Source organism: Panthera tigris, chromosome C1, assembly GCF_018350195.1.
Source record: "Panthera tigris isolate Pti1 chromosome C1, P.tigris_Pti1_mat1.1, whole genome shotgun sequence".
NCBI lineage: Eukaryota > Metazoa > Chordata > Mammalia > Carnivora > Felidae > Panthera > Panthera tigris.
The window spans coordinates 204,466,727-204,479,849 of NC_056667.1; the positions used below are offsets into that span (position 1 = coordinate 204,466,727).

The window sequence follows — 13,123 nt, forward strand, 5'->3', positions numbered from 1 at the left end:
AGCTACTATAAATAACACTGTTCCCTCTGTTTCCACCAGCAGGACACGGAGGTCCCACGGCACGGGTCTCACCAATGCTCGGTATGAGCCAGTCTTTCAAATTTCAGCCATTTCAATTCGTACTGTGGTTTTTATTTGCATCTCCCCGATGACTAATGAGAATTTTTCCCGATGCTTACTTCATTTATCTGCAGGAAATATCTGTTCAAATCTTTTGTCCATTTAAAAAAAAAAACTGGGTTGTCTTAACTTGTAAGAAATCTTTAGGTATGTATGCTGGACACAAAACCTTTTGACGTACATTCTTTTTTGTGAGCTTTCTCTTCATTTAAATGCCGCAAACAGAACAGGGAAGGAGTGGTGAAAGTCTGTATGTTCACAAATCTTACTAGGCTGGACACCGCTGCCCTGATTCAGAGCAGTAAGAGGGTTGGGTTTCTCTGTAGTAGGCTCAGCACAAGCTCTAAGAACCTAATTCTTTCTAACTTTGTTAGTTATTTCTACTGGACTTAAAGTTTTACATTTTATTGTTTCATCATCTTAACAGGAATTGAGAACTTATCTCAAACATTCGACCTTTTTTCAGTACCTATTGGAGGAGTCTAGATCAAAGAAATAAAAGTAAATTAGGAGGCAAGACAAGGCAGACCGACACACTTAGTGTCAGAGGAGAGACCTAATACTTCCCTGCAAAATAAGACAGAACCTAGTTGCTCAACTAAGCCATGATTTTATAGTATTGATTACAGCAGAATGTATAGCCTGGGGCAAAAATACTCTTTCATGGTTTCCGAATGTTCATACCGCACTGCTATCAACACATTTGTTTTAACTCGTCTAGCAGAACAGATGTGTGTTGCGTGAACTCTGTCTCAGGATATCAGAGTGGAAACACGCACGCACCTTCAAGCCCTTCAAATACTCGAGTCTTCTTTCACTTTCAAAGGACTTCGAGGCTGTAACTGCCAGACGGCCGCTGCTCCCTAGTCGTTTCCCAAAGCTCCTGCTGTCTCCCACTGCTGGCTGCACGTCAGATGGAGAAGGAACAAATTCTTCCATTCTCCCGCATCAGCGCTGGTTTCATCAGCAAGGCTCCGGCCTGCGGTCCTCTGGGCTTCTCCTCGTAACGCGGCTTCACAGACAGCGTGTTCGCACAAGCTGGCCTAAGGCAGGGAGCGGGCGGCCTCTACACACGGAGCCAGACACGACTTTCTACTTTATTAAACATTAAAGCACAAGCGAATGGTCCCGGGGGGGTAGGGGGGGGTGGGAGGGCGGAGACGACTCAAGGACACCAGGGAAGGAGCAGAACGCTCCGGGAGAGAGTCACACGGCAGAGACCCATCTTCACAAAAAGGGCTCGATGTTGATTTCCAGGGAGGAGCAGGGCATGGTCAGCTCAAATTTAGTGATGACATCAGGATGAAGGACCCCGAGCTTCCCGATGCTCTGACCCCTGGCCAAGATCTCGGCGCATCTCCCGGGGAAGAAAGCAGCGCCTGAAAGAGAGAAATCAATGTTTCTCCCGGCCAGAGAGTCAACAGACATTTAACACCGCAGGCTCACTAGTCTGCTTGAAAAAGAACTTCTTTAAGTCACTGGCTAGTAAATGAAAGTGCTTCCTCACACTTTCTAATCTTGAAATTACTTTTGGTATTACAGCTAGCAACTCTTACAAGGAAAAGGTTAAGCAGTAAATATCAAAGTCAGGGTCCTGTATGGTTTGTCTTTTTCTTTCTTTTCTTCCTTCCTTCCCTTTTTTTTTTTTTTTTAATCCCAGAGCTCCAGGCCGGAAGGATCAAGAAAAGGAGGCTGACGAGCACAGCTGGAGAAGTCCTAGGGGAACCTGGTAGGGAGGAAGGACAAAGGGGAAAAGTGAACCGTAAAACTGATGACCTTACATGGGAAGAACCTGTTTTGAAACAGGTTTTTCCATAGCCATCCCTGCTGGATAAAAATTCATTTACTATTCCACCCTCAGTCTTTTCTACCTTCTTGCACAGAGAAGCACAAGCTTGCGCTGTCATCGGCAGGCTTAGGCCTTGTTAGCAGAATGCAACCCCATTCCTGTCGGAGAAAGCACTTTATCAGCAGTTCTGGAGCCTCTCCCGTAAAACCACAGCAAAGGCCAGCACCAAACAAGTCTGGGTTGACCCCCGATTTACTTCAAGATAGGCAGGAAGTGCTCTCTTCATCTGGTGTCAGTGCAGAGACACGGCTCACCAAACCAGGAACTGGTACTGAGGCTCAAACAGCCAAACACAAGCAAACCTACAAGCCCCTCCAGATTCGCCAGCTGGCCAGGGCCGCAGAGTTCAGCAGTGCCCATTCCCTCCTCAAGGTGGGGGTGGGGGTGTGGGAGCTGACTCACTTCTCTAGCCACCAACTTGAAAAGCGATCAGGCCCACAGCTCCTGACCGATTCAACCGAAACATTTACTGGCATGAACTATAAATACCCAGCAGGTCTGGGCCACAAGCCTGAAGCCTGCCGTTTCGGAGCGAGTGCATTATTTATGAAAGGATAAACTGCTGAGTCTCTGCTAATGGCTCCAAGGTCGGCATGATGAAGAGGAGCGGAGGGGGACCACGAACACGTCAGTACCAGCTGCACCACGAAGACGTGGAGGACCAGTTCACACACTTCCCAGTCATCCCGGGACTGGGCTGTATGTATGTTTATGTTCCTGGAAAACAGGGTTTTGTTTATTTTTGAGAAAGAACGAGTGTGCGAGAACACGCAAGCTAGGGAGGGGCAGAGAGAGGGAGACAGGATGGAAAGCAGGCTCCACATGGTGAGTGCAGGGCCCGATGCGGGGCTCGACCTCACAAACTGAGATCAGGCCCTGAGCCAAAGTCGGACGCTTAACTGACTTAGCCATCCAGGTGCCCCCACCTGAAAAACATTTTTAATTGTCACTCTTAACTCCCAGAGCACCGTGGGCTGAGATACAGAATGGTCTGTTCCTCACCTCCCCCTAAACAATTTCGTTCCAATGTCTTATTAGAAGATTTCACTGGACTGCATTTGGAGTTTATGTTTGGCTGTGCACATGAATCCACGCTTGGACAGAGGGGGGACTCAACACAGAAAGCAAACCGGACGAAGTGAGAGATATTTCACTAAATCTGATAAAGATGGCACACTTTAGCCCCATGTACAAAACTAACCCCACCCCCACCCTAATAAAAGAAATCTTCAGACAACAAAGCGTGGAGCTTGTCTAAGCGTTGACGGAAGCAGTGTAACCAAGAGCCGGACACTGGAAGGACCGCTGAGGAGGCCGCTCGCTCCACCGTCCGTCGCCCCTTTACACACACACACACACACACACACACACACACACACACACACACACACACACAACTACGGCTGAATGCCCTACGCTAACTGAAACCACCAGCGGCCGATTTCTAAAGGCCATCCAGAAAGAAAGGAGGCTTAAGACCTTCCCTGCTAACCCTGCTCCGTTGAAGAATCCTCCCCGTGTATCAGAATCCTTTTTATCTATCTTCAAATTCCAACTTGATTGGATTCATTTTAACTGAAGCATAAAACCAGACTATTTTAGAATCTAAGCCAGATGTACTAGTTCTAACAATGTTAGCAAAATAAAGCTGAAGAGATAAGAACTCAGAATTTTTACTTCATAAAAGAACCTTTGGAATCAGCACTTTTTACCAAAATTCAGTCACATTCTTCTTCAGTGAGCAAGCGTGCTCATGCCATCTGCCCCTTTCTCCAGAACTTCCGACCACATTTGGCTTTAGCTTGTTAACCAGTCAGGTCCTCGGTCAAAAATGTTCCTATCACGAAATACAATTTCCCTCTTTCCAAAGAAAACTGAAATTCACTATGATGCATTATTTAAGACCTATTCAAGTAGGAGAGGGCTCTAAATAATGTCAATGCCAGAAGCTCTCAGGCCAGCACACGGGTCCGTCCGAGTCATCACCACAGGCTAACCTGGCCGGGGTCAGAGGACCCTGCTGTAGAGCAGCCTCCGCACCAAGGGGGCCTCGGACGCCTGGACCAGGGGGAGCCCTCCTCTACCCACCGCACGGAAGAGGGAAGTTCGGCAACGGAGTTCTTCGGAAACTTCACTTCGCTGAAAACTGCACCCTCTAACCCGTGACACCACGATTGTTTTTTTGCAATTTCTCTTTCCTGACAAGGTCAGATGATGAGAAGTACTTCTTTTTTTTTTTTTTTTTTTTTTAATGTTTACTTATTTCTGAGAGAGAGAGAGAGAGAGAGAGAGAGAGAGAGAGAGAAAATCCAAAGCAGGCTCCAGGCTCTGAGCTGGCTGCACAGAGCCCGACGCGGGGCTCAAACTCATGAGCTAGGACATCGTGACCTGAGCCAAAGTCGGACGCTTAACCGACTGAGCCACCCAGGGGCCCCAGGACTTCTGATTTTATGGACTCTTCTGTTCAGTTAGAGCAAGGAGGAAGTTTCGGTCTCCCACACACAGGTTGAGAGGCACACAAAGGGACTTCGAAGGGTACAGAGAGGACCTAAAAAATGGACCTCCTGACTGATGATGGGTGTAGACTAGAAATACTGAAAGAAAATTTAAAATTATTGGAACACAAGCATTTCTTAGTGCTTTTTAAAACGTTATGGCTCAAACCAAACTTTGCAGGCAGAAATAAATCACTCCAAGGAAGAGAGACAAGAAATAAGAGAATTGCTTCGCTATGGAAACAAAGGGAACACACTGGAGTAAAGGAGCCATTAGGCCCGAGTTCAAAGATGATAACGTCTCCCATCGACAGCAGGATGGCTGAGCTCAGGAACACAGGCAGATCGATGCACCGTAACGCACTGCCTGGGACTGGATGCAACTTAAATCAGTCCTTCTAGGAGAAGTCACATCTGAATGCAGCCTCACCACGGGTCTGGGCTTGTGAACAACCAGACCTGGATGTCAGAGGCTACTCTAACCTCAACACAAAACAAACACATGTTTCTGGAGAAAGAGCGGCCTGCTGGGTCTAGAGACATAAAGCTGCCAATTCAAGGAAAGTCATGGTGCCCTGTGAATGGGAATTCTAAAATTCAAATTCTACAAAATACATCTGCTTATTACCCTTCTTCACGTGTCTAAGCCCAAAGAGAGGTCCTGGTTTCCGGGGGTACTAAGGTGTGTATAAACATGACAATTTTCAACCTGTGCCCAAAACGCTCCCTGGCAGAGAGCTCCTCGGCTCACTTTTCCACCCGGTTCCCTGCAAGGATTAAACTCTCGGCTTTGCCGGTATCCATCACAGTGAAGCGGCTTCCAACGGAAAGCAGACCCAGGGGAAAACAGTGCTCTCTGCTGAAATCCACGTGGAAGCCCAGACAAAAGAAACATCAGTTAAGCACAAGCAAGAATTTAATTTCCAAAACCTAGTGGGGTGTAAGTAAGTCCCTTAATTAAAGCTTTTGTAGCATCTCCTCCAGGTCTGTAATTGTGTCTCTGGCTCGGGCGGCAGGACCACTTTGAGGACCTTGGGGGTAATTCTCGGCCAGTAACGCGGCACCGCACCCAGTCTTTAGCACATTTTCTGGCTAATTGACCTTCAAAGCGTTGGTGAGCTCCCACTCTTGCTCGCTGCCAAACACCTTTCACAGTTTCTTTTTGCCCCTGTCTTTTAGGGTTATATTAGAGGCCCAAAGTTTGGATAAGCTTCACACACAGAGCCATTCCTATAATTTTATGAAGCATCGGAAGTAAAGGTTTAAGGCGGTAACTGAGCAGACCTCTAATCCGAACGTGGCACAGCATTATCAAGCACGAGGCTCTTAATTCCTTAACCTTAAACCCCTGCCAGTGGCTATATTCATCTGGCACTTTATTTTGACCATCGCTAACAATCATCTACTCATAATTTTACTTTTCCCTTCACATCACTGAGACATGCCTCAGGATTCAAATCCCCATATTTAACTGCCTGCAATCTGGTACTTCATCACCCAGATTTTTCTCTAATAAAAAGGCAAGAACAAAATAAAAAGGGGGCAAGGGGCTCTGGAAAAGGACTGAGTGTATCTCACATGTGTCACAGCAAATAACAGAAAACACCACTATCGGCTTAAATACAAATAACCACATAGAGCTCTCCATAAATTCAGGGACAAAATACAAAATGCAGAATCATACAGATACCATAAGCCACTGAGCTGACTGTATTTTAAATCTGTTCTAAATGGCTGATGATGTGATATGGGGTGGGGATAGGAATCATCATTTAACAGGCTGATTCTAGGGCTGGCACCTACCAAGCCTACCCCTTCCTCTCCAAAGTCCTAATTCTAAATACCATCCCATGGTGCGACAGTCCATCCTAGGAAAACACGAAGGACAAGGACATTCCCAGCCTTCCATCCTGGTGTGACGTGGGCAGAGTGGAACGGGGCTGAAACCACAACCCCCTACGCAGGGCTCCCCTCCTGGTTTCCCACCAGCTTCCTGAGAGTGCAGTGACCAGAACCGTCTAACTCTGCCACGGGCACGTCAACCTCACTTTCCCTTTCTAAGCAGTGTTAGCTTAAAGGAAGAGAAAGAACAAAATATAGGGCCTCTTTTAAAAAACTGAACACACACTTAAACCGAACATGGGTGCACAGTAGTTGGTTCTTGAAGTGTCAGAGGCAGTTCTTGGTGTAGCAGCAGAGTGGGGAGACCCCATCGGGCAGGGAGGAGGCACGACAGAGACAGCATGTTAACTTATAAAAACAAAGAAAAACGTTTTAGAAGGAAAAAAAAAAATCAGTATAATTACTGAGCTATAAACCTGCACATTTTTTTTCCCCCCAATCTCAGTCCACTAAGGTTGGGAGAAAAATATCTCTACAAAGCTCATTCAATTTGTAAGTGGAGACTGAATAATTTCCAACTGGTAATATAAAACACCCGTTTCCCCCTAGATGTATATAATTCTTTGCCTTACATCTGAAGTGAAATATTTATGGTACCTAAAGTCTTTAAAGAGAGGGGACCTAATCCCTTGAGTTTAATGGCTATCTTTCATCCCTTTCAGAAGATCAAAAGAAAGAAAAAGCCCTTACACAACTTTACAGTGCTAATCCCAACACACCTGCAGACATCATTAACTCTTAAAGCAAAGGCCACCGGACGTGAGCGGAGAGGGTGCCTACTTAACCCCACAGCACGGGACTGAGGAGGAAACCTGCACTCACGGCAACAGCCTACGGAGACTGGGCAGGGCAAAACCCCTACTGCAGGTAAGGACTGGATCCTGTAGACTTTACTCTTAAAAAGGAATCAGCCGAGCCCAGACTATCTAGTCTTCCAACAAAAGGAAAATGTCTTCAATAAAAAATCTTTCAAAGCAGTGAGGCTGTGGCCATCTATGGCGTCATCGTGGCAACTGTGATTAGCAACCTGGCTGAGCCTTTCAGTGCCACTGACCCCCAGGCCACTGCACATCGAAACTACCATGCAGGCTGCTGCACGTTTGGGGCTGGCCTCACGGTGGGCCTGTCTAACCTCTTCTGTGGACTCTGCGTGGGCATCGTGGGCAGTGGAGCTGCCCTGGCTGATGCACAGAACCCCAGCCTCTTTGTAAAGATTCTCATCGTGGAGATCTGGCAGCGCCAGTGGCCTCTGTGGGGTCACTGTTGCAATCCTGCAGACCTCCAGAGTGAAGACGGGTGGCCAGATGATCTGTATGGTGGGGCCGTGTCCCACTGTTATTTGTGGTTTTCCTGGGACAGCTGGCCTTGCAGGGGGCTTGGTGTTCAAGGGCCCTCCCTGCACTCACTCATTTGTCAACTTGGAGGCGCTGCCTGGCTGGAGCCTCAGTGGGGGAAGCGGGTCACTGATGACCGTGCGCAGCTGTGCACCTGTGTCCCAACTCCACCCCAACCCATTTTCCCAGTGTTTGTGAAATAAACGTGGTATTTGTCTGGGTCAAAAAAAAAAAAAAAAAAAAAAACCACCTTTTAGAATGAATCACCACAGGGCACCTGGGTGGCTGTCATTAAGCATCTGACTTTGGCTCAGGTCATGATCACACTGTGAGTTCAAGCCCCACTTCTCTCTCTCTCTCCTTCCCCACCCCACCTCTCATGGGATTCTCTCTCTCTGCCCCTCACTCACTTGTGCCCTCTCTCAAAATAAATAAATAAATAAATCACCATAATCACTTTATGACAAAACTCCAAAATTTCCCAGTTTACTTTGTATCAACAAATTTGTAACTTCGTGGCTATCACTTTTTAAGATCTACTTTAAAGTCTAGTCTATGTCTCTCTCATACCCACCTACTCATATTTAAAAAGCTGAAGAAGGTCAACAATGTTAGAATTTAAATGTGATCCATCCAGGGGTGCTTGGGTGGCTCAGTAGGTTAAGTGTCTGCCTCCGGCTCAGGTCATGATCTCATGGTTCCTGAGTTTGAGCCCTGCATCTGGCTCTGTGCTGACAGCACAGAGCCTGCTTGGGATTCTCTCTCTGTCTGCCCCTCCCCAGCTCATGCATGTGCACTCTCAAACATAAACTTTAAAAAAAAAAAAAAAGTGACCCATCCAGTTGCGATTTTAAATCAGTCTCAAATTTCCTTGTATAAAACCAAAGGATTTTTAACTCCTGGTTAAAAAGTGTCCTCATGGACTACTGATTTTGACAACTCGTATTCTAAATAATGCCATTGTCCTACATTTGTCTGATGCTTCCATCATTTCCCCTAACCTGTTACATTTCTTAAACACATTAAGACAGTTTTAGAATATCAACTTCAGAAATAAAACGTAGGACCATCCTGCTTTCCTAGACTAATAAAATGGTTCTTTTCTAGTTTTTCACCTAATAAAATCCTTTAAGGAGGCAGTTTCTCAAGGCAAGTATGAACACCTTTACACTTTCTCCACAATTATAGTGAAATAATAATAATCATAAGGAGACCATCGTAGGGTTAACTGGGGAAAGAATGGGAATGTTAAGTATATAAGACTATCTGTAATTTCACAATTACTTAACTTATTTCAGACCTTTGACAAACATGGAGTAAAGAGAACTTCAAGCGTGCAGTTATGGCGGATGGGCCGTAGTTTCAGAACTAGATTTCTGCTGACACGTAGGGAGTGCGCGCAAAAAAGGAAAGAACCTGAGACTGTTAAACTCTGCCTTCTACTCCTCTCCTTCCGTGCGTAGGAAGGGCCGGGCCGCAGCCCCAGTCAGCCCTGGCCAGGCCCCCGAGGACGGGCAAGTTACAGATGGGAGAAAGCAAAGCACAAGGAGATTAGGGGACTTGCCCCAAGGCAAGCCACAGGATCGGACGGTGCCGACGGCCACTGAAACGGGGCGCCTGTGTGTGTGTGTGTGTGTGTGTGTGTGTGTGTGGCCCAGAGCACAGATGGCCCACGGGATAATGTTTTCAACCTTTTGGTCAAGCTGTCCATGTTTGCAAACTTCTGGTTTAAAATAAAACAAACAGAACTTAAGAGGGGGAAAGAAACCTGACAACATCTAACCTCAGGACAGACCCAAGCAGGCTCTGCAGAATTATCAATACAACATAATACTGACAAAACCTAGAGCATTCCAGGGAAAACAACTATGTTTTTTCAGAAATCTCACACATCATAGGCACGCTAAGAATAAATTCCAGATTCTTGAGACAAGGCTACAGTAACACGAGCAGATAGAGCAGCACCACAGTGACCCCACCTAAAAGGCGAGGAGAACGGCGCATCCGTCAGAACCTGTGGCAGGGCCTGCTTTTGAAGCTCTGAAACTCCTGCATGATCTGAACCCCGGAAACGACTTCGGAGAAGATCTTCCCTGTGCCTTTATTTCAGAGATGAGAAAATGGCCACCAGAGAGGATAAGGAAACCATACGGCTAGGTAACAGCAGAGCTGAGATCACAAGCCCAGTCTGTGCTGCTTTTACCCACTGTCACTTTTCTCAAGGGCAGAGCTGAAATCTACCCGGAGTTTACTCTGCAGAGTATCCATCCCAAATGCTTTCCCAAACTCACCTGCCTCTCCACAACTGTGTGGTGCAGACGGACAGATGCCAGCATCCCCCTTAGAGACGAAGAAGCCCGCACGAGGGCATGAAGTCCTAGGTCACGCGGGCTCCAGCGACACAAGGACTGGAAGCAACATCCGGTGTTTTTACTGCACCGCAGCTGACGCGCGTCCCCGGGTCCGACGAAACATACCCTTTCCTATCGTTTCCACTGCTGTCTATACCACCTTGGGATCTGCATTTCAACTTAGTTTATATCCACATGTCTAAAGACATTTTTAACATCTCCATTACATTTATGTCCTCGTTTGCCAGACTGTTCTTAAAGTATCTTATGTTGGACTTGTTCCCAATTATTCACTGTTATATACAGGGCTTCTAGAGTATATACTGCTTTTTGCTTTCTCCGTTTCTTCCCCTTTGCCAAGAGTAATAGCACACAGTCAAAAAAAAAAAAAAAAAAAAAAAAAAAAAAAAAACAGGAATCCTTGTCTAGCTCATTATATACCAAAGTGTTAAAGCAACAGATTTCTAGGTTTCTAGCAATGGTAAACCACAAACTTACATTCATGGGGGTCATACTGATCCCATCTCGTACAACACCAATTAAACGATGCTTTCCCTTGCGTGGTATCAAGTCCTACCTTTCTTAGTTCTACTGAGGGGGAAAATGCATCAAAGCCGCCTAGGAAAGTAATTCCAAGAGGAAATCTCTGTTCAGAGAATGTAATTCAAACAAGCTAGCAGGCCTTAGGAATTAAGAGAACTGATCGGAAACTTTCCCCTCCTGGAAGGGGAGTGCCACGGTATAGCAGCTGAGACGACAGCAGTGACAGAGTGCCTACCAGCTACTGATGGTATTACTCACCAAAACAAGAAGTTCTGGAGGCATTTAGAGCGAGGCATTTTGTCTTTTTTTTTTTTTTTAACGTTTATTTATTATCGAGAGACAGAGAGAGACAGAGCATGAATGGGGGAGGGGCAGAGAGAGAGGGAGACACAGAATCAGAAGCAGGCTCCAGGCTCTGAGCCATCAGCCCAGAGCCTGACGCGGGGCTCGAACTCACGAACCGTGAGATCGTGACCTGAGCTGAAGTCGGACACTCAACCGACTGAGCCACCCAGGCGCCCGTCTTTTTTTTTTTTTTTTTTAACGTTTATTTATTATCGAGAGACAGAGAAAGACAGAGCATGAGCAGGGGAGGGGCAGAGAGAGGGGGAGACACAGACTCGGAAGCAGGCTCCAGGTTCTCAGCTGTCAGCACAGAGCCCGAACGGGGGCTGGAACTCACAAACTACGAGATCATGACCTGAGCCAAAGTTGGATGCTTAACCGAATGAGCCACCCAGGTGCCCCCTTATCTGGTATTTTTGCTCCAGGGTTTACTCTTTATGGCCTTCAACATCACTCAGAAGAAATAAAAATACCATAACTACAGTCACATGGTTTATGTTTACAATAAGGCAAGTAAATAAAGAACTGCCTGTATTTGCTATTATACTGGGCAGTGCCGCTGTTCCCCCACATTTCTTCTTCCATGTCTCCCTAGATATGCTCTTTTCACATAGGAGTGTGGCTGTCACCATGGCATGGTTTCAGGGGGCGGGTAGATTTTTCTATTCCACTGAATTAGCCCCCATTCTTTTTGAAATTTTTATAATGGGACCAAACTGTTCTCCCTTCACAATCAGAAAGGTGACTAAAAATCAAAGCATCTCTTTAAGTTCACACTGATATGTATCAGTGGAACGGAAGTCAGATCCCTTCCTGAAAATAAAGTATTTTCAAAGGATTAGAAGGAGACAAATAAGAACCCGGGTCCTAGAGGCAGAGGGTCGGTAGGAAGAACACTAGAGACACAGAAGGATGGCGAGGGCCAGGGGTTCTCAATGCAAGCTGTCGATTTCACATTTGGCCCGTCTTGCCCAGAATAACCGTCAGCAGGAACAGTGTGTTCCTGACCCCCAACCCGCCTGAACCTGCAGGTTCTCAGGGGTAGTTCCAAGTGCCCAAGTCACCATGTGACTATCTGCATGGATTTCTCAAACAGGTCAAGATTAGACCAGAGCTATTCAACGCCAACATAAAGCAAAATAACTCACCAGGACCTAAGCTCTCAACTGAATGAAGTTAAACTGTCCTATCGTTTATATAAAAACATTGGGAGCACTTTTTTTTTTTTCCAAATTTTTAATGTTTACTTTTGAGAGAGAAAGAGAACATGAGCACAAGTGGGGGGATGGGCAGAGAGAGAGGGAGACACAGAATCCGAAGCAGGATCCAGGCTCTGAGCTGTCAGCACAGGGCCTGACATGGGGCGCAAACTCACAAACTGAGACCACGATCTGAGCCATTAACTGACTGAGCCACCCAGAGGCCCCAAATATTTATCTATTTCTGAGAGAGAGAAAAAATTAGAGACAAAGAGACAAAGTACAGAAAGCATGTGTGGAGTTGGGGACAGGCAGAGAGAGAAGGGAGACACAGAATCCAAAGCAGGCTCCAGGCTCTGAGCTGTCAGCACAGAGCCAGATGTGGGGCTTCAACTTGGGAACGGTGAGATCATGACCTTAGCCGAGGTCAGACACTTAACCGACTGAGCCACCCAGGTGCCCCGGGAGCACTTTAAATGAATGTCAATCTATGGGATTCCTGCAATGATGTAGAGAGAAGACTAAGCTAAAAGGCAGAAAGGAGTCTAAGTAAAGGATAATATGGGAAGCAGAGAGAAAAGGTGCTGGCAGATGAAAGAACCTCTGGAGAAGACCGACATCTAACGAACGTCTGGTTAACTTTCCACTTCCCCAATGCCCCACAGTCCACATTAAAATACATGGTTTTCATTTTTTAACAAAGCAGATTATGGCTTAACATATTTTTATTAACCTTTAGTTATTTTTGAGGGATTGAGAGAGAGAGAGAGAGACAGAGACAGAGAATGAGTGGGGGAGGGGCAGAGAGGGAGACACAGGATCCGAAGCAGGCTCCAGGCTCTGAGCTGTCAGCACAGAGCCTGATGTGGGGTTTGAACCCACTAACCATGAGATCATGACCTGACCCGAAGTCAGGTGCTTACCCTATGGAGCCACTCAGGTGCCCCTGGGTGTAAATATTTTTTTTAAATCAGGGGTGCCTGGG

At 46.4% G+C, this 13,123-nt stretch overlaps 2 protein-coding genes across 2 annotated transcripts in view; one reads left to right on the plus strand and one right to left on the minus strand.

Annotated features, from left to right (window-relative positions):
* Positions 1–509: 509 nt before the first annotated feature.
* Positions 510–13,123, minus strand: part of FARSB (phenylalanyl-tRNA synthetase subunit beta) — a 74,322-nt gene continuing 61,708 nt past the window's right edge. The window contains exon 18 of the mRNA XM_007099306.3: positions 510–1,499. Coding sequence (XP_007099368.2) covers positions 1,348–1,499 — 152 coding nt within the window. The 3' untranslated portion in view covers positions 510–1,347. The remainder of the gene's footprint in view (positions 1,500–13,123) is intronic.
* LOC102949312 lies at positions 2,563–7,898 on the plus strand. Its single transcript, XM_015539274.2, is given in 3 exon segments — positions 2,563–2,672; positions 7,342–7,596; positions 7,598–7,898. Coding segments are annotated over 3 exon segments (666 nt in total).